Consider the following 21,612-nt stretch of genomic DNA (forward strand, 5'->3'; position numbering starts at 1 on the left):
GCCACATGTAGAGCGAATGCCCAGAGAGAAGCGGGATCAGGTGTCAGGGGCTGGACTGAGGAGGAATGGTGGGAGCTGCTACCCCCTTTTTCTGAACCTTCCCGAGGGCAGCAGGACAGTATTGATTTAGAACAGTGGTTTGCAGAAGGGCATATTCTGGAGGGGGAAAGCTGGGAAGTACTGGGTGAGGAACAGCTAGAAGAGGAAACCCCAAGAGAGGGACAGCTGTCAGATTCAGTGTCCTTGGACAGCATTCCTGGCCCTCCTCCTTCACTCAAGATTAGAGGGTGTTAGAACAGGAAGTGCAACAGCAACAAGCTCAGATTACCCAATGGAGGAGTGACGTAGATTAATGGGCACGGAGGGGTGAGCAACGCCATTTTTCTTAGAGATATGCATTCCTTGTCTCTCGCTGTGATCATTAAAGAACTTGTCTGGTAAGAACGCTCCTTTTGTTTGATCTGCTCATTTACTGCTATTGGGGAAGGGATCTGATTCCCCGAAGCCTGACATCACCCCACTGACCCTGACCCCAATGCCATTGCATCCCACTCACCCCACTTCGTTACCTCCACAAACAGCAGTGAAGGTCTGGAAAGGAATGTTTACGCATTGTAAGCATGCTCTACCCTTCCTGTTCAATGCACATTTTTAGCCTGTCCCAATGACCCTTACCTCTGCACCTCGCATCTGACGTGGCGGTGCACTCCTTGACGGTGATCTCGTCCTCTTCGCACACGGTGCAAGGAAAGCAGGGGTCCACGTGGTTCGCTTCGTCAGAGTATGTCCCCAGGGGGCACTTCTCACACCACGTGTTCTGATTTTCCCCACAGGGGTACACGAGGCCATAGCCCACTTCGCAGATCCGGCACTTCCTGCAAGTGTCGCTCCTCTCGTCCCGGTAGTAGCCGTAGATGCATTTGCAGACGGTGTTGTCCGACTCCACGCAGGGTGCTAACATGCCTTCCAGGCCCACGCATTCCTTACAAGGCTTGCAGGGCTCCGTGGCACTCACTGCGTCAGAATAGGTGACGCCTGGAAAGAATGAGAGGAAGCAACAGTCATCCATTGGGCGAGAGATGTGAGACATCATATAGAACTGTCTTCATGGGAGAAGTTGTGGCAGAGAAATCTAAGATGTACTGCTTGCTATACTTTAAAATAAAACTATAGGAAGATGATTTATGGATTGTATTTAACAACAAGTAAGACACGGGTGGCGCTGCTGGTTAAACCACAGAGCCTAGGGCTTGCCGATCGGAAGGTGGGCGGTTCAAATCCCCACGATGGGGTAAGCTCCCATTGCTCGGTCCCTGCTTCTGCCAACCTAGCAGTTCGAAAGCACATCAAAGTGCAAGTGGATAAATAGGTACCTCTCTGGCGGGAAGGTAAACAGCATTTCCGTGCGCTGGTCTGGTTCGCCAGAAGCAGCTTAGTCATGCTGGCCACATGGCCCGGAAGCTGTACGCCGGCTCCCTAGGCCAGTAAAGCCAGATGAGCGCCGCAATCCCAGAGTCGGCCACGACTGGACCTAATGGTCAGGGGTCTCTTTACCTTTACCTTAAGCTAGCCAAAATGTATAAAGCTAAGTCAAGTACGTGTTGGAAGTGCGAAATGACAGAAGGAACATTCTTCCCTATGTGGTGGAGTTACAAAAAAAGCTAGGGGCTGGCTATTGGGAAATGATATATAATGAGATTAAAAATATGTTTTAGTAGATAATTCCCAAGAAACCTGAAGCTTTTCTTTTAGGAATTATAGATAATGATGTTCCAAAAGAGCTGGTTAGCTTATTTAGGTACACGACGACAGCAGCATGAATATTGTTTGTCCAAAGATAGAAAGGAGAGTTCCCAACAACGGAAGATTGGCTTTTGAAAATGATGGTGTACGCAGAACTGTCAAGATTAACACCAAAGATTAGACACCAAAACAACGGTAAATTCATTGAGGGTTGGAACCTTTTTATTGAGTATTTAAAGAACTATTATAGGGAGATGAAAATATGAGCAGGACTTGAAATACGAGCAACAATGTGAATTATTTTTAAAAAAGGTGAAATTGAATGTATTGAATAGTATAGGTGAAATATGCAGCATTTAAGGGTAAATATGGAAACCATGGAAGTGGAGGACAGGAAATCGATTGATAATGTACTTTATGGTTTATGTTAAAATTTGCAAAGTTTTTTTTCCCTTGTGAAAAATTAATAGCCAAGATTTTAAAAAGCCCAACAGTCTCTCAATGAATAAAGAGCCCATTGACGGTTGTCAAGAGGGACTGGGGAGCGACTTAAGACAGCCCATCTAGCCTAGCATCCTGGTCAATGAGATGCTGATGGAACACTTGCAAGCAGAACCTGAGAGTAACCACACTCTACCCATCTGCGTTTCCCAACAACTGGTATTTGGAGGACATATCCGGCTTGGCTAGTAGCCACTGATAGCCTCAGCCTCCATGAATTTGCCCCATCTTCTTTGAAAACCTTCCAAGTTGGTGGCCATCACTGCCTCCGGGGGGAGTGAGTTCCATAGTTCACGTTTCTCTAGTTCCATTGACTAAAATTAACCTATGGAACTCACTGCCTCAGGATGTAGCGGTAGCTACTTGCTCAAATGGTTTCAAGAGGGTTTTAGACTCATCCCTAGAGAACAGGTCAATCAGTGGCTCTTAGCCATGAAAATGAATAGAACCTACATGTTCGGAGGTCGTATACCTCTGAATTGCCAGTCCTTTAAAGTCTCTTGACCTCCCTGGTGGCTGGAAGCAAGGTTCCTTCCAGGATAACAACTGAGAACCGGGGCTTTGTTTTTGGAACACTTAACTGCTGGATGCCTACAGTTCTTTCAACTGAAGAATGGGTGTGTCGAGTACAGGGAAAACATTGAGATGTCAAAATTAATTTACCAAACATGTGCGATAAAAGGAAGGAAGAAAAACAAAGCAGAATTTTGGATTAGGCCGGTTGCCTTTTATTAATTTTCGTAAACAGGGCTGCAGTACTGATTTGAATAAGTCCAGGTGCTTTGCAGAAATTTTATACAGTTACTTTTGGAAATAGTTCGGTCCTCGTTCTTTGTGTTTTGCTTGCCTTGTGACTGTTAGACTTTTAAAAAATCGTGTTGACACTCCCCACTGCGATTTTGTTCAATTCATGTGGGTGCATCTCCCCTCCCAGAAAGGCTCGCCGGACACCTTCTCCGCTACCCTTAAGGCACCAGGCAAAAACATTCTATTCTCCCAGGCCTTTTAGGTGTTCTCCAACCAGGGCAGGCAAACCTCTGCAGTGTGAGGGCTGCATCCCCTAATATGTAGCCTTCTGATAGCCACATGCCAGAGGTGAGCGGGGCCACAGATGTTACTCTTGCCTTTATACAGAAGGCTACAGCCCGGCCACATAGAAGTCAGAGTTTTCTTCACGTACATCTCTCCATCCAGGCAAGCAGAGATACATTTCACCAGCCAAAAGAATTGGGAGAGTATGGATCAAGGCCAACGTAAAGGACCCCTGGATGGTTAAGTCCAGTCAAAGGTGACTATGAGGTATGGCGCTCATCTTGCTTTCAGGCCAAGGGAGCCGGTGTTTGTCCACAGACAGCTTTCCAGGTCGTGTGGCCACCGTGACTAAACAGCTTCTGGCAGAAACCAGAGCGCACAGAAACGCCGTTTACCTCCCCGCTGCAGTGGTACCTATTCATCTACTTGCACTGGCATGCTTTCGAAGTGCTAGGTTGGCAGGAGCTGGGACAGAGCAACGGGAGCTCACTCCATCACGGGGATTTGAACCGCCGACCTTCTGAACGGCAAACCCAAGAGGCTCAGTGGTTTAGACCACAGTGCCACCTGCGTCCCATGAGGGCCAATGTGACCTGGGAAGAGTCCCAGGGCTCATAGGCCTAGAGGCCAAATGCAGGTCCCCAGCCAGTGTGGTGTAGTGGTTAAGAGTGGTAGATTCGTAATCAGGGGAACCGGGTTCGCGTCTCCGCTCCTCCACATGCAGCTGCTGGGTGACCTTGGGCTAGTCACACTTCTTTGAAGTCTCTTGTTGTGGGGAAGGAAGGGAAAGGAGAATGTTAGCCGCTTTGAGACTCCTTCGGGTAGTGATAAAGCGGGATATCAAATCCAAACTCTTCTTCTTCTTCTCTGCGTGCATAAACCCTTATACATTAAGGAATAAGGCAGCAGGGGAGTAAGGAGCAAGCAGTGGCAGGTGGTAGAGGAGGCAGCAGCAGCAGCGGTGGCAAGCATCACATTCCTTGGAAGCCAGATCTGCCACCTGAGGCAACTGCCTCAGCTTGTCTCATAGGTGGGCCGGCCCTGACTCCCACCATCCCTGACTATTGACCAGCACTGATGGAAATTGGAGTCCCACCACATCCAGAGGACCACAAGTTCCCAACCCCTGACTTCGAATATAGGGATTAACAGTGTGGGTGGGTGTGCAGATTGATAAAACAAGCTCAGTCTCAACCCCAGATTCAAGCCACCTGCCAACTCTGGCTGCAGGGCCTTTGGGTGAAGCAAGCGTAGCAATATACCAACCCTCCTAATTATGGTCCTTGCTCCCCACACTCATTTCCTCTCCAAATTAAGCGATCCCAATATGGCTCCTGAAGGATGATGGGGTGGGGGAAGCCTGTTTAGAGTTTGCATAACTGTGCCTGAAGGCAACATTCGCTCGCCGTTCATTGCTGCGTAGTTATAATTGCCTCATAACAATAAAATTGACCCAACTCTGTTACAAAGATCGCATAGGATGAATCACACACCAGTGAGCATTATAAAGTGTGCCGTGATGCCTAAAGAGGCAATATATTATGATTTAATGGGGGAGTTAAACCAGCAGAAGGAGCTATACAAACACGCTGACTTCAAGTTAAAATAGTTTATTTCGATTTAGCTCTGGCTCCAGTGGGTCTTCCTAGCTGAGGAGCCAGCACTGAAGATATCCAGTTTCACCCAAGCCAGGGAAGGGGTGCTGGCAAAGGATCAGTACCCAGATGGCAACATTGCCAAGTTCATGCCCTGAAATAGCCCCTGTACAGAAGGTATGGCATTTCCAGGGGTGGCACTTTCCCCATCGCAAACCTGCAATTGCAAGGAAATCCATGCCTGGCAGAATTATCCATTCTGTGAATCATCCACTAGGAATGGGGGAGTGATTTGATTCATTCTTTTGAAAAGAATTCACAAACCGAAACATAGCCATCCTGGAAAATTCTCTGAATTTTGCAATACGCTTCTCCAGCCACGTAATGTATACAAAAGTGTGTGTAAAGCGGGGGGGGGGGGAGTGCACTGTATTAAGGGAAATTCCTTTGCAATACAGTGTGCATTAGGCAAAAACTGCATATGAAAATGTGCAAATGAAGCAGCACAAAAATGTGAATTAATGTTTATGAGAACTGTGGAAACGAGAAAAGCAGAGAAACTGAAATGGACAGATTTGCCCTTCCTCAAGACTAACACAGACACACACAGAGAGACATACACACACATCCTTTCTAGTGCTATTGTCTTCCTCCTAGCTCAACTGCTATGCCATACAAGGCCCAGGTTCCTTGCACAGCAGGTGACAGATGATTTTAGGACCTACACTGGGAATGAAGCATGGGCTGCCTTGTCTTTTGCTTTAACTGGAGATTTATGTTCATCATCATTATCATCATCATCTTTATACCCCACCCATCTGTCAGGGTTTCCCCAGCCACTCTGGGCAGCTTCCAGAAGAATATAAAAACATAATAAAACATCAAATGTTAAAAACTTCCCGATGCATCCTGTATCCGGGGACTCTATCACTAGACCTGAGAAGGCTTCCCTCAGTCTGAATCCCAGCAGTGCTGACAAGTCATTTTAGACCCTAGACTCACCAGGACCCAACTGCAACTCCCGTCAGCCTCAGCCAACATAACCAATGGTCATTTCTATACACACTTTCCTCTAATGTACACATATTTGCTACACTTTATTTGGTTGAAGAACCGCATTACAAAATTCAGAGCGGGATAACTTTCGAAGGCTAGATGCCCATTCCTTTTGTGTATTGTTTCTGGCATTGGGTAATTTCCCATTAAGATGCAAACCAAAACAAAATTTCTTCAAGACATGTGGATGATGCTTCCCTGAAACAAATTACAGATGTTTTCAGGGAAGCAGGAATCCTCGGTTAATGAGCAACTGTCACAACCACGATGTTTGCTTGGAAACAAACTCCACTAAGCATGGAATCTCCAAGCAATTTCAGGCACGCCTTGTTGACAACTTCCTCTTCCACAGGATGGAGGAAGAAATGAAGGGATTGGCTCAATCTCAGCCAATAGGGAAGAGCTGGTCAGTGAGGCTGGAGTTGTGGGAACTGCTCCATACCTGAAGGATCACCTCTTTCCCCATATACCTGCTTGGACTCTGAGATTTTCCTCGGAGGCCTTTCTCCAACTGCCACTACTGACTGAGATGTGCTGAAGAGAAGGGAGGCCTTGGAGGAGAGGGTCTATCCTGTGGGGAGGGGCACCTCAGCTGTGGAATGCCCCCACCCCTGGAAAAATCACCTAACATCTACTTTAATTTCCTTTTTTATTTCCCCAGACCTTTGAATGCATTTTGGTTTTAAGCTGTTTTACTCTCTATGATTTGTGTTTTCAGGTATTTATATGCAGGGCCTGATTAAGATTTTTAGAAGCCCTCAGCACTTAAAAGATTTTGGTGCCCCCGTGTGTACTGTATCTAATTCAAAATATAAATAATAACAAACCATAAAATATGGTATTCTCAAATTATATTATAACGTTCAGCCTGACTGAATCTTGTTTTTACTCTTTGTGGTGTTGTTGCACTGAATTTACGAAATAATAAAATTATTATTCCTAAACAGCCTTGGCCCTGTATACCTGAAGGAGAATCTTGACTCCCATCATTCAGCCCGGACACTGAGGTCCAGCTCCAAGGGCCGGTTCTGACGATTTCCTCACTGCAAGACATGAAGTTACAGGGAACCAGGCAGAGGGCCTTTTTGGTAGTGGCACCTGCCCAGTGGAACATCCTCCCATCAGATGTCAAACAACTATCAGGCTTTTAGAAGTCATATGAAGGGAAGTTTTTAATGTTTGAGGTTTTATTGTGTTTTAAATATTTTGTTTGGAGTTGCTCAGAGTTGCTGGGGCAACTTATGCAGATGGGTTGGTGTATAAATGATAAAATTATTATTATACACGCATATTAGGAGAGCCTTTTTTGTGGAACTTGGTTCAGCTGCACCTTGTGGTTCATGGTAAATCCAGCAATGGAAAATTTCTGTGGTGCTCCTCTTCCCTTGATGCCCTAAGCATGTGCTTATTTTGCTTAATGGTTAATCCAGCCCTGTTTATATGCATGTATGTGCATAAAAGTGCTTGTGTGTGTGTACATGTGTACCTAGCATTGCTTGGGAATTCCAAGAAACCCAAAATGTGAGTACAGTTTTGAAACCGGTGGTTAAAATCAGTGCAGCCCGCCATCTTGATTCCAAATGGTGTCTAATTGTATCCCAACAAAGACAACCAGCTCCTTGATCTCAGGAAATCATCATGCAAGATTTGGTTATGATGCCTTAAAAGGTGTCCAAATGCATAGCAAACAGGTCAACCACTTTCCAAAATATATAGCCAATACATACATAAATGTATGTTTATCGCTGTCTCAATTATTATTAAGTTTTACATGACTTTATTTCCCATTGTGAGCCACCCCAAAAACCTTGCTACAGGGCAACCTATAAATACTGCAATCGAGTAAATAAATGTTGATTTGGCAGCCATACATTGCTGCCATCTCTGTTCCACAGTGGGGATGCGGGGAGCAATGTTTGATCAAGCATCTGTTTTCCCGTCAATTAGCTATGGGAAAGGATTAGGATTCTGGTGTCCAATGTAAACATTGAATAACGATGCCAAAATTGCTGACTTTCCACTGACCCTGCTCTTCGTTCCTGCTTCTCTGGTTTCAGCTGCACTCTGTAGGGAATTAAATAGTGTGTGGAAATCAATCTTTCTGTGCCCTGCTTCAAGTCAAGTCCCAAATTTCCTGGCCTGCTTTTTTCTCTGCGGGATCACCCTCACCATCATTGCCCAAAGGCGTCTAGAGAAGGAGAACTTGTTTCAGATTGATGCAGGAACACACAAGTGCTGGCTATCTAAAGAAATGACCCTTCGTGTAACCAGGTTGCACAGTGACTCTAAAAGGTAAAGGTAAAGGGACCCCTGACCATTAGGTCCAGTCGTGACCGACTCTGGGGTTGCGGCGCTCATCTCGCTTTATGGGCCGAGGGAGCCGGCGTACAGCTTCCGGGTCATGTGACCAGCATGACTAAGCCGCTTCTGGCGAACCAGAGCAGCACACGGAAACGCCGTTTACCTTCCTGCCGGAGTGGTACCTATTTATCTACTTGCACTTTGACGTGCTTTCGAACTGCTAGGTGGGCAGGAGCAGGGACCGAGCAAGGGGAGCTCACCCCGTGATGGGGATTCAAACCACCGACCTTCTGATTGGCAAGTCCTAGGCTCTGTGGTTTAACCCACAGCACCAGGCTTAAATCGCCCCCCTCCCAAAAATGCTCTTAATTCATTTCTTGATTTACCTTCAGGTGTGGTGTTGAGCCTAGGGCTAAGCAAAGCTGCACATTTCAGTTCCTCTTGGTTTCTCATTTGCCCACTCTCAAGTCCAGCCCTCCACATTCCCACATCAGTTTGCGAATGAAAAACAAAACTGCAGCTCAGACTCCACCTTAAGCTAGACTTAAGCATGCCTTTGCAACTGAATTGCCATTTTAAGCCAGCCTGAATAAACCTGCCGTTTCTGTTATTCTGCAACAGGAACTCTGAGGGAGCAAATGTTATTCTTACCTTTTACAGGACTGTTTGTGTGATTTGTGTTTCAAGGTGAAGGGGGGGGGGCAAAACCAGAAGAATCCAGTCTGCCTTAAAGCATTCTGGATTACTTAAACTAAAAGGCTAAAACTAGCCTATCTAAGCTTCCCTTTTAAGCTGCAAAGAGATGCACTCTGCTGAACTCACAAACATGAGGGAGGGAGGATAATAGCTAATAAATATATCCTCTCCTAGCATCTAGACACAGCCCTACACCCCTAATATGCTATTTTGCCCAATATTCGCATTTTCTTATGCTTTTTTCACAAATATGTGCATTTTTATGCCCGCTTTACCCCGCTACATGCATTTTTCCTACCCATTATGTGGCTGGCGAACTACACTGCAAAATTCGCAGAAACTCGTTTCGGCTGGCATACTGTTTCAAAAAAGTGCAAAATTGGTGGGTTCACTGATAAATGCAAACCAAAGGGTTTTTTTTCATTGATTCCTTCCGCCATGTTTTTGCAGCAGTCCAGCTCTTCCAAACCCCCCCTCTCCCTCCCATTGCACCCTATTAATCTTTCATCAGCTGTGTGATCTCTTGAGGACATTCTTGGGAAATAGCCATTTTCCTTCTGAATGGCAGGACGCAAAAAGCCACTCTTCAGATTGAATGCCTCCATCAAAACACACCACGCTCTCATTTAAACTTGCCCTTTGCTGTCACTATCAATGAAGCAGTAGCTTTTGTCACTGGCCTCTCGGGCAAACTCCCGCCTCCCCAAATCCCCCTTGTTAACTCGGGGGGCGGGGCGGGAAGGAAGCAAAAGTAATAGATCTAAATTGCAGGAAGGAGTATTAAGGTTAAATAGCAGAAGGGATGTTTTGAAACGTTAAGAGACTTGAGCGCTGAAAAAAGAAATGTTATCGGAGCCTTCAGTCTTCCTTGGTGGTGGAGCTGAAGGCCCCAGATTCAAATCCTGATATCTCCAAGGATCAAGTAGCACAATCTGGGAAAAGTACGTTTCCGAGCACAATTCAAAGTGTTGTTGCTGACTTTTAAAGCCCTAAACAGCCTCGGCCCTGTTTACCTAAAGGAGCGTCTCCACCCCCATCGTTCGGCCCGGATACTGAGGTCCAGCGCCGAGGGCCTTCTGGCGGTTCCCTCACTGCGAGAAGCCAAGTTACAGGGAACCAGGCAGAGGGCCTTTTCGGTGGTGGCGCCTTCCCTGTGGATGTATTACAGTATTTTAAAAAAAATTTGGAAGCCGCCCAGAGTGACTGGGGAAGCCCAGCCAGATGGGAGGGATATAAATAAATTATTATTATTATTATTATTATTATTATTATTATTATTATTATTATTATTATTTGTTGGATATTCTTGGGAGTCCACTACCCACTAGAAGAAGCAACACTGATCTAGTGGTGCCAAGGTCTTGACCCTCTATATGAGGCTCTTTTGTGTTTTAGTTGTTGTAACCTGCCCTGGGACCTCCATAAGGTGGTGATAACTTGGAGGGATGGGATGTGGGTAGGTGAGCAGCCTGTGGAATGTAACATCACTGTAGCAGTCAAGTACAACATTTCCTGTTTGCCCAGAGTGGACACACAGGGGGATGTTACTCCAGCCAGGAGGACTTCCTGTCACACCTGGTCTGGAGCATCCTCTTCCTGCATGTGACCAAGTAGATGGGCGTGACCCTGGCAGACCCCATAAAAGGGCTAGTCCCACAGCCACCTTCCCTTCTCTCTTGACCTTTCTTCGCTTTATACCATCTTGATGCTTTTGCTGTCTGCTGGCTCTCAGCCAGCAGCCCATGGGCTCAATCCCCATATAGGATGAACCCACACTCCCTTCTGTAACTATAGGCTAAAGCCCACCTTCAGGATCATACCGTGAACTGAATGTAAGTAAACTTCTTATTACATTTAAGAGAAGACTGTTGTGTCTTTATTCTCTTTTAGAAGGAACCAAGGGGGTTTACCAGGAATCCAAATCTGGACAAGCCAGATTGGATTGCTTAACTCAGAGGTCAGCAAACTTTTTCAGCAGGGGGCTGGTCCACTGTCCCTCAGACCATGTGGGGGGCTGGACTATATTTTGAAGAAGAAAAATGAATGAATTCCTATGCCCCACAAATAACCCGGAGATACATTTTAAATAAAAGCACACATTCTACTCATGTAAAAAACACCAGGCAGGCCCCACAAATAACCCAGAGATGCATTTTAAATAAAAGGACACATTCTACTCATGTAAAAACACGCTGATTCCCAGGCTGTCCGCGGGCCGGATTTAGAAGGCGATTGGGCCGGATTCGGCCCCCGGGCCTTAGTTTGCCTACCCATAGCTTAACTCAAGAGATTCTAACGAATCTACTAACTAGCTTCCTGCAATATACAGGGGAATGTACTCTGCTACTGACTCACTAGCGTGAGTGAGGAAGGATAATTTTTAATCAATATATCCTCTCCTACTATCCACAACATTCCCACACAGCCTAGGCAAACAGTCCAGGGGAGGCAAAGAGGGAACTGGAGAATGGAGATATGGGCAGGTTGGTAGCCCAGGCAAGTTGCGGAGGTCTGAGGGTTGGATTTGTCAATGGCTGTCAGTTTGTCAATGGCTGGTGCTATTGTGTTGGAGGGGACACTTGGCAAGCTCTACAATTCTCTGATTCTCTGACCCAGGTAAGCCCCGCCCTGCATAATCAATCACATGACGCAGTGAACACGCACCATTTGAATGGCAATGTCCATCAACTTGGGGGGAGGCTCAAATATTTTATGGAGGGGCCGAAGACTCCTCGGCCCCTAGGAGTTGGCTCCTATGGCCAACACCATCCACAGGACTGGTTGTATTTAAGGAGGCAGGCAGGTGATACCTGACTGAGGGCCGACTGTGCTTGAGGGGACAGTACCTTTCAGGGATTGGACTCAAGTGGGAAAGATGGAGGAGGAATGGTGGAGATCACACACACCCCTTTCTCCTGACGCTGCAGGAGAAGAGGGAGGCAGCACAGAAATAACCCAGAAATAGTACCTCGCATTAAGAACTTTGCTTCAGGATGAGAACAGAAATCACGTGGTGGCAGCGGGAGGCCCCATTAGCTAAAGTGGTGCTTCAGGTTAAGAACACTTTCAGGTTAAGAACGGACCTCCGGAATGAATTAAGTTCTTAACCCGAGGTACCACTCTATTAAGGCTTGTTGTGTTCTTTTGTCTCTCACTATTAGGATTGAATGAACTCATTAAAAAGGACTCTGCCTTGTTTTCTCTGCTCTTGCTGCAACCAGGGGAGGAATAGCTTTGCCGAAGCCTTGACAGAGCCTTGACGGTGCCCCATAGCTCAGTTGGTTAGAGCGTGGTGCCGATAATGCCAAGGTTTCAGGTTCCATCCCCCTATGGGACAGCTGCCTATTCCTGCATGGCAAGGGGTTGGACCAGATGATGCTCAGGGTCCCTTCCAACTCTGCAATTCCACGATTCTATGATTTGCCCCAATGGGCCAACCTCCACTTAGGCCGCTGCCTGCTGCCCCTTGCCAACGTGACCTGAGAACTTGAAGCCGCCTGCTCCAGTCTCTGGAAGAACCATGGTTTTACATCCAGCGCCAACTCAGCGGCTGGAGCAAACAGCTCCCATTAACCCAGGTGGATCCTTCCATCAGGCTGAATTATTGATGGCAACCATTAGACTGGTGCAGAGGAGGGGAGAAGACAGCAGGTTTGCGGGAGGGAGGTGGCTGAGCCAAATGGGCACTGTCTCAGCGGCGGCCTGGAGCGAGAGGGGAAGCATTCAGAAAGCAGAAGGATGCCAAGAGGAGACAGCTACGTATTAATAAATCCAACCGCTGCCAGCAATGGGACATTGACGAGTTGCAACATGTGCAGAGTAGTGGTGAACTTCAGCACAATTTTGTGATTTTTATTTCATTTTATTGGTTGGTTCTAATAATAATAATAATAATTTATTATTTATACCCCACCCATCTGAATAAGTTGCCCCAGCAACTCTGAGCAACTCCAAACAAAATATTAAAAACACAATAAAACCTCAAACATTTAAAACTTCCCTGTACAGGGCTGCCTTTATATGCCTTCTAAAAGCCTGATAGCTGTTTGACATCTGGTGGGAGGGTGTTTCATAGGGCGGGTGCCACTACCGAGAAGGCCCTCTGCCTGGTTCCCTGTAACTTGGCTTCTCACAGCGAGGGAACTGCCAGAAGGCCCTTGGCGCTGGACCTTCTAACAAAGATTTTGCCGGACCACCATGAATTATTTCTTTTTCTTCTTCTTCTTCTTCTTCTTCTTCTTCTTCTTCTTCTTCTTCTTCTTCTTCTCCTTCTCCTTCTCCTTCTTCTTCTTCTCCAACGCAGTTCCCTTTGCTCCCTCTTTTACCATGTTGATCTCACACAGGGAAAACCCGAGAATTCTTTCTTCACTGAAGTTTACCATTGCCTTTTTATTTGTCTTCTTTTAAGGGAAGGGGACTCTGCAGCACTGGGACCCAAGCCAAAGGCTCTGATCTTGCAACCCAACAACGGAAACAGACCGGCGGTGCAGCGCAGATGCGCAAGGGTGTCGCAAGGTCAGGCTTCTGCACGGTAACATAAAACAGCAGTGCATGTGTTTATGCCCACAAACCACCCACAGGCAGCTTAGCGGAGCTAAACACATATGCACAGTGTGGTAGTTTTCAACGAGGTAGACAAACCGTAAATCTGCCTGCTGTAAGCCTTCTTCCCTCCCGTCTCCCCAAACGGAGATCCCAGATGAGAGGGGAAATGTCTCCACTCTGCAACGTCCTGGAATATGAGGTTGGGGGTGGATAGGAAGGAATGTGTCCCCCAGAATGCAAACCAGACAGGCCCAGCAATGCCTCTGAAGCTGCGCACGTGGGTGACTCCATGCAGTCATTTCACCACCACCCCAAGGCAAGAGGCTTCTGCAAACCCACTCCAGGAAAACCCCTCCTGCAGGAGTTTGTTTCTAAGTGTGCATTTCATTTGCTGGATTACGGCATAAGGAGACAACTGTAGCTACCTGAAGGATCATCTCCACCCTCATTGTTCAGCCCAGGCACTGAAATCCAGCTCTGAGGGCCTTCTGGTGGTTCCCTCACTATGAGAAACGAGGTTACAGGGAACAAGGCAGAGGGCCTTCTCGGTAGTGGCACCCACCCTGTGGAACACCCTCCCATCAGATGTCAAGGAGATAAAGAACTACACAACTTTCAGAAGACATCTGAATGCAGCCCTGTATTGGGAAGTTTGTAGTGTTTGATGTTTTCTTGTGTTTTTATATAAACTGAAAGTTTGCTTATACTGTAATAATAATTTATTACCCCGCCAATTTGACTGGGTTGCTCCAGCCTCTCTAGGCAGCTTCCAACAGAATCTAACAGAACACAGCGAAACAGCAGACATTAAAAACATCCCTATACAGAGCTGCCTTCAGATTTCTTCTAAAAGTTTTGTAGTTCTTTATCTCCTTGACATCTGACAGGAGGGCCTTCCACAGGGAGGGTGCTACTGCCGAAAAAGCTTTTGGCCTGGTTCCCTGTAACTTCACTTCTTGCTTGTTGGTCTGCAAACAGGAACGGAAAACAGGCAAGCAAATATGTTTTGTATCTGCTGCTGCCTTTTGTTGTTCACCCCAGTCCACAATTTCTTTGTCATTACAGGGGTACCTCGGAAGTCCATTCAACTTCCGAAACATTCGGAAACCAAGGCACTGCTTCCGATTGGCTGCAGGAAGCTCCTGCAGCCAATCGGAAGCTGCAGAAGTCATGTTGGACGTTTGGGTTCCAAAGAACATTTGCAAACCGGAACACTCACTTCCCGGTTTGTGGCGTTCAGGAGCCAAAACGTTCGACTCGCAAGGCGTTCGGGATCCAAGGTACGACTGTATATTTTTCAGGATGCAAACAATATGTTATTAATGATATTCCCTACCCCAAGGCCCCTTGTAATGGATGGTGTAGAAGGAAGTAACGATAACCGAAGTAATTACATTATTAAATCTGGTTCAGAGAGAAAAGGGAGCCAAATAGCATTGTTTTGGGGGAAGATGAAGTGCAGCAGAACAGAAACGGCGCTGGTTGTGGCACAGTGGAAAATAATGTCTTTTTAACATCCCTGTCTGTACCAGGATCCTGCAGCTGCACATTTTTTACACTTCAGACTTTCTTGTCGTTTGTTCTATACTGGTTTTGCTGACACCCTGTACTGTGATGTATAAAACTATTGACTTGAAAGAGGTCTTGCAGGAGACTAAGTCCAACTCCCGGCAGGAAAGCTAAAGCTAAAGAATGCCCAAGAGGTGGCTGTCTGGCCTCAGCTGGAGGATCTGCAGCAAAGAGGTTCCTGCCACCCCGCAAATAATTGATTCTAAGTTTGAACTGCTCTTACCATTAAGGCATTTCTCCTTATGTTCCGCCTAAACCCATCCTCTTGTAATTTGAAGCCTATTAGATCTACTACCTGTCCCACCCCCTTAGCTGTGATGGTGAAACTGACATGTTTATTATCAGAGAAAAATAATTGCCAACATTTACTAAAGATTGGAAAATAGGAGTGTCCTACCATACCCTCCAGGGACGTGGGTGGCGCTGTGGGTTAAACCACAGAGCCTAGGGCTTGCCGATAAGAAGGTTGGCGGTTCGAATCCCCGTGAAGGGGTGAGCTCCCATTGCTCGGTCCCTGCTCCTGCCAACCTAACAGTTTTAAAGAACGAACTACAAGTAGATAAATAGATACCGCTCCGGCGGGAAGGTAAATGGCATTTCCGTGCGCTGCTCTGGTTTGCCAGAAGCGGCTTAGTCATGCTGGCCACATGACCTGGAAGCTGTACACCGGCTCCCTCGGCCAATAAAGCAAGATAAGCGCCGCAACCCCAGAGTCGTCTGTGAATGGACCTAATGGGCAGGGGTCCCTTTACCTTTACCTTTACCTTTACCTTTACCTTTACCTTTACCTTTACCTTTACCTTTACCTTTACCATACCCTCCAAAATTTCTCTGAGGAAAATAGGGACGTTCTAAGGAAAAGCAGGACATTCCAGGGTCAAATCAGAAACCAGGACGACTTCTATAAACCCGGGACTGTCCCTGGAAAATAGGGACACTTGGAGGGTCTGCCATGCCTGTCATACTGAATCGGGAGGTGCGAATGAACAAACTTCTCCCTCTTTCCTAGTGGTGGTTGCAACACAGGAAAACAGGCTGGAGGTATGCCTAAACACTCCTAAATACGTCTCAGATGCCACTGAGGGCCTGGTTTGGTTCTCGGAGGGCTGACTCATCTGGAAGAAGGCTTTTTTTTTGTCTCTCACAGCTGTGTGCTTATTCTTCTTTATTGATTTGCCCTATCCAGAGTGTCCGCTTTCAGCTGAAATCCCCCAGGGGACCTGCTGCCCTCTTGGCTTTGCATGCACTTCTGCCAGCACATGCCTGCAAATCATGTACGTATAGATAGATAGGTAGGTAGGTAGGTAGGTAGTTAGACAGATGATAGATAGATAGATAGATAGATAGATAGATAGATAGATAGATGATAGATAGAGATAGATAGATAGATAGATAGAGATAGATAGATAGATAGATAGATAGATGATAGATAGATAGATAGATAGATAGATAGATAGATAGATAGATAGATAGATAGATATAGATAGATGATAGATAGATAGATGGATAGATAGATAGATAGATGATAGATAGATAGATAGATAGATAGATAGATAGATAGATAGAGATAGATAGATATAGAGAGAGATAGAGAGATAGAGAGATAGGGAGATAGATAGATAGATAGATGATAGATAGATAGATAGATAGATAGATAGATATAATGAATCTGGTAGCATGCAAGATGCAGGTGAACCAATCAGCCCTGGACCAAGACTCCTCACAAGGCCCAGAGCCTTGAGAGCACCTTGGGCAGTAATGAAAGTTTGCAGGCTTGCTTCCTTTTTCTGAAAAGCAGCACAGTAGCTTTCCTTCCTTCCTTCCTTCCTTCCTTCCTTCCTTCCTTCCTTCCTTCCTTCCTTCTTGCCCTGCCAAATGCCAATGCAGCAAGTCTTCCAAGGTCAGATTATCAGCCTGGTATTTGATACCCAGCCTTTCTGCTGCCATTCTCTGCTGAGGTTAAGTAGCAGCCATTGATTTTGCATGGGAATGTTCTTTTGAGTTTATTTTTAACCAGTGCTGTGTGGAGCAGACCTTTGTGTCGCTCCCCTGCCAGGGGCACTTGGTGCTTTCGAGGGCTTAGGAGCTCCCGTCTCTCTTGTCCAGAGACACCCTGGAATCACAGACCCTCCAAGTGTCCCCCTATTTTCCAGGGACAGTCCCAGATTTACAGAAGCCATGCCAGTTTCTGATTTGATCCCGGAATGTTCCACTTTTCCTTAGGGCGTCCCTATCTTTTTGGAGAAATGTCGGAGGGTATGGAGTTATGTGACCCCCGAGCCAACAAGATACAACCTTTAGAAGGCAGCACTATATAGGGAAAGTGATATTTAATATTTTATGTTTTATTATGTTTTTATATATGTTGGAAGCCACCCAGAGTGGCTGGGGCAGCCCAGTCAGATGGGCAGGGTATTATTATTATTATTATTATTATTATTATTATTATTATTATTATTAAACAGCACATCCCTATTTTCATTGGAGAAACGTTGGAGGGTATGCAATCTGCATGCAGTGTTTAAAAAGAAGCTACTGCCAGCAGCAAAATCTCATTCTGTGAAATGCCATCTGAGATGTTAATGTAGAAATATTTGCATCTTAAAGCTGCCGCTTGCTGCCAAGTCCCCTTTACTCTCGACCTTAAAAAAGGAAATCTGAGCAAGTGGTACAGCAGTTCAGGGCTCTAATCAAAGATATTGTTCCTTCCACAAAAGGCTGTCGACTGGCGAACAGCTGTAGCTCAATAGCAGAGCATTTGATTTGCATGCAAACGAGCCCATGTCCAATTCCCAACATCTCCGCCACTGAGGCGTACCTAGGGGTTGGTGAAACCAGCCCCCAGGGGGGCGCGAGCCTAGAGCAAGGGGACACCCCTCTCAAAAAAACACCTATCAAACTATGGAGTGTATGACATATACAGTGGTACCTTGGGTTACGGACGCTTCAGGTTATAGACGCTTCAGGTTACAGACTCCGCTAACCCAGAAATAGTACCTTGGGCTAAGAACTTTGCTTCAGGATGAGAACAGAAATCGGGTGGCGGCAGCGGGAGGCCCCATTAGCTAAAGTGGTAACTCAGATTAAGAACAGTTTCAGGTTAAGAACGGACCTCCAGAACAAATTAAGTTCTTAACCAGAGGTACCACTGTGTATGTGTGGAAATGTGTCACAGTGAGGTCAAGCACAGGAGAAGCTTCCCGTTAGTGGCATAGCGTGCGTTGGCAGTGCCCGGGACAAGGATTGTGCCCCTAGACCTCCTTGTGGGCATTGCACAGGAGGCAACAGGCAGACTTCGCTGCGCCCCATGGCAGCCGCTCCTCACGGAGATTGCTTGCAGGCTGCCATGTTTGCCCTCTCAGCTCGGCAAGCTCCCTGGTGCTCCTTGGTGGGCTTGGCAGCAGGCCTAGGAGGAGGGCGGCAGAGACTCCAACTGCAGTCCATCCCCGGCCAACTCTCCTTGGCTGCGCAATGTGGGTGGGCACCAGCTGGTCCTGGCCGAGTGGGTGGCTCTCTTCTCTGTGCTCCTGCCAAACAAGGCATACCTCACCCAAGGTCACACACCAGGAGATAGGCCCCGGAGAAGGACTGGCGCAGGCGAGGAGAATTCTGCTGGGTGGGAGTTCCACCCAGGGCCAGGCATCCCTTCACCGGCCACTAGAAGAAGGAAGCACTGCTGCAGCTCTGAAGGCCCAGCCCGGGTGTGGCTTGCCTCCCCGCAGCTCGGGAAGGTGACAGCCATGTAGCCTCGCTGAGGGAACCTGTTGTGAGGGAACTGGGCTGTGAGGGCACTTTCTGTGCCCGGGGTTACAGCCCTCCTCTTCCCCCGCATGCTGCACCACAGCACAAAGGAGTGTGGTAAAGTGGTCCTTTTTTTAAGGTAAAGGGACTCCTGACCATTAGGTCCAGTTGTGACTGACTCTGGGGTTGCGGCGCTCATCTCGCTTTATTGGCCTAGGGAGCCGCCGTACAGCTTCCAGGTCATGTGGCCAGCATGAGTAAGCCGCTTCTGGCGAACCAGAGCAGTGCATGGAAACTCCATTTACCTTCCCGCCAGAGCGGTACCTATTTATCTACTTGCACTTTGAGGTGCTTTCGAACTGCTAGGTTGGCAGGAGCAAGGACCGAGCAACGGGAGCTCACCCCGTTTTGGGGATTCGAACCGCCGACCTTCTGATCGGCAAGTCCTAGGCTCTGTGGTTTAACCCACAGCGCCACCCGCGCCCCCTTTTTTTTTAAGGTGGGGGGATGCTAATACAGCTCCTTGCCAAGGGTGCATGGGAGCCAAGTTACTCCTCTGCTCTTCCGGGTAAATCTGGGAAAGCCTGGGAAGTTACTGTCGGTCAGTGTGGACCATTCTCAGCTGGAACAAGGAAGAGCCTAAGTAGAGCCTGCTGGAGCCAGCCAATGGCCTTTCTAGTCCAATATCCTGTTCTCACAGTGGCCAACCAGATGTCTGTGGGAAAACCGTGAGCAGGATGAGTACAGAACAGCACATGTCTAACTTGATCCCAGGTGATAAATTCTGTGGAATACTTAACTTGGGATGCTTTGAGATTTTGAAAATTCTTCAAATATGTGAACACAGATTCACTCTAGATGATTTGGGGGGGGGGGTAAATATCAGCATTCACCAGTGCACCTGAGTCATCTCAATTTATTTCTTTTAATAAGCGAAATTTGCCTGGAACAGGTAGCACTCCCATGTACTGAATTTCATAGTTTACTGTTTAAAGCAGAGGACTGTTATTAACCATTTCATTATTTGTCAGTCAGTATGCTTTTTACTGGGACGCAGGTGGTGCTGTGGGTTAAACCACAGCGCCTAGGACTTGCCGATCAGAAGGTCGGCGGTTCGAATCCCTACAATGGGATGAGCTCCCGTTGCTCAGTCTCTGCTCCTGCCAACCTAGCAGTTCAAAAGCACGCCAAAGTGCAAGTAGATAAATAGATACTGCTCCAGCGGGAAGGTAAACGGCATTTCCGTGCGCTGCTCTGGTTCATCAGAAGCGGCTTAGTCATGCTGGCCACATGACCTGGAAGCTCCCTTGGCCAATAAAGCAAGAGGAGCACCGCAACCCCAGTCAGCCACGACTGGACCTAATGGTCAGGGGTCCCTTTACCTTTACCTTTATCCTTTTTATTATGTTTTTATTATTGGTGTTCTGTCATGTGTTTTTAATGTTGTACACAACCCTGGGATCTTTTGATAAAGGGTGGTATATAAATTGAATAAAGAAAGAAAATAATAATTCGTGGAATTTCCTGTGTCTGCCTCTTGATCGCCCTTTAGGGGCAATGATTTTAAGCAACGAGGTCATGCACACTTTTCAGGGATGGGCAAAGGATGCCCGTGTGTTACTTACTGTCCAGGCATGGTTCACAGACGGTTTGGTTCATCCCGCAGGGCTGGGCAACGCCTTCCCCGACGTTACAGGCTTTGCAGCATTCTCCACTGGCGGTGTACTTCTCAGTGGGGCAGGTCTCCTTGGCCCACGCAGAGCCCTGTGGCGAGAGGCAAGCAGAAGGTGTGTGTTACTCGCTTCCTGAAATGGGATGCATGAACACAGAGACAGCGTGGTGCAGTTGTTAGAGTGTCAGGCTCCAAACAGAATATTAAAAACATGATAAAACATCAAACATTAAAAGCTTCTCTAAACAGGGCTGCCTTCAGATATCTTCTAAAAGTCAGGTAGTTATTTATTTCCTTGACATCTGATGGGAGGGCATTCCACAGGCCAGGCGCCACAACCGAGAAGGCACTCTCTGCCTGGTTCCCTGTAGCTTCACTTCTTGCAGTGAGGGAACCTCCAGAAGGCCCTCGGAGCTGGACCTCAGTGTCCAGACTGAATTATGGGAGTGGAGACGCTCCTTCAGGTATATTGGGCCGAGGCCATTTAGGGCTTTAAAGATCAGCACCAACACTTTGAATTGTGCTCGGAAATGTACTGGGAGTCAATGTAGGTCTTTCAGGACTGGTGTTATGTGGCAGGAAACTCCCCGCCCATTCCCCTCACAGAGCTACATTTCTCAGAGTGCCCTTGCAAGAGCGATTGACAGCCACTCCAGGAAAACCACTTTCAGGAAAACTAAACTCATCAGTTTTGGCCAGGTTTACCAACAAGTATAGGATTCAGCAAGCTTTTATTGCCTTTGGATTTGTCAGTGATACTTAAGGATTTAGCTTTGTAAGTACCTAGACTTTTTAAAAAATAAGCATGTGAACATTTTCAAGCCTTAAATACTTCATAGAATCCTAGAGTTGGAAGGGAAGCCAAGGATCCACTAGTCCAACTCTCTACTTGATGCCTAACAAAATTATTTTAGCTGGACTTGCAAGGGATGGTCCACAAAGTCAAAAGGATTGAAACTGAATAGGCCAAGGTAAGCCTTGCAAGTCTACAGACAAGGCAGCCCTGTCTACTCTGAAGTAAGTGCTATTGAATTCAATTGGTAAGTGGAGGGGGGGGGGACTGCAGCCTAAGAGAAAGATTTATGCCCCATCTCCCAAGCAATTTGTCTCGTCATAAAGCCAGACGATGCTGCTAATAGATTTACTGACTGCAGACCTGCT

General features: G+C 46.9%; 1 protein-coding gene across 1 annotated transcript in view; it reads right to left on the reverse strand.

The window, feature by feature from the left end:
• NGFR (nerve growth factor receptor) overlaps positions 1 to 21,612 on the reverse strand; it is a 62,795-nt gene that overhangs the window by 20,103 nt on the left and 21,080 nt on the right. Inside the window, exons 2-3 of the mRNA XM_081166626.1 lie at positions 20,405 to 20,543; positions 676 to 1,035 (exon numbers count right to left, since the gene is read on the reverse strand). Coding sequence (XP_081022752.1) covers positions 676 to 1,035; positions 20,405 to 20,543 — 499 coding nt within the window. The remainder of the gene's footprint in view (positions 1 to 675; positions 1,036 to 20,404; positions 20,544 to 21,612) is intronic.

This window comes from Podarcis bocagei (genome assembly GCF_964188305.1).
Source record: "Podarcis bocagei genome assembly, chromosome: 13".
Lineage (NCBI taxonomy): Eukaryota > Metazoa > Chordata > Lepidosauria > Squamata > Lacertidae > Podarcis > Podarcis bocagei.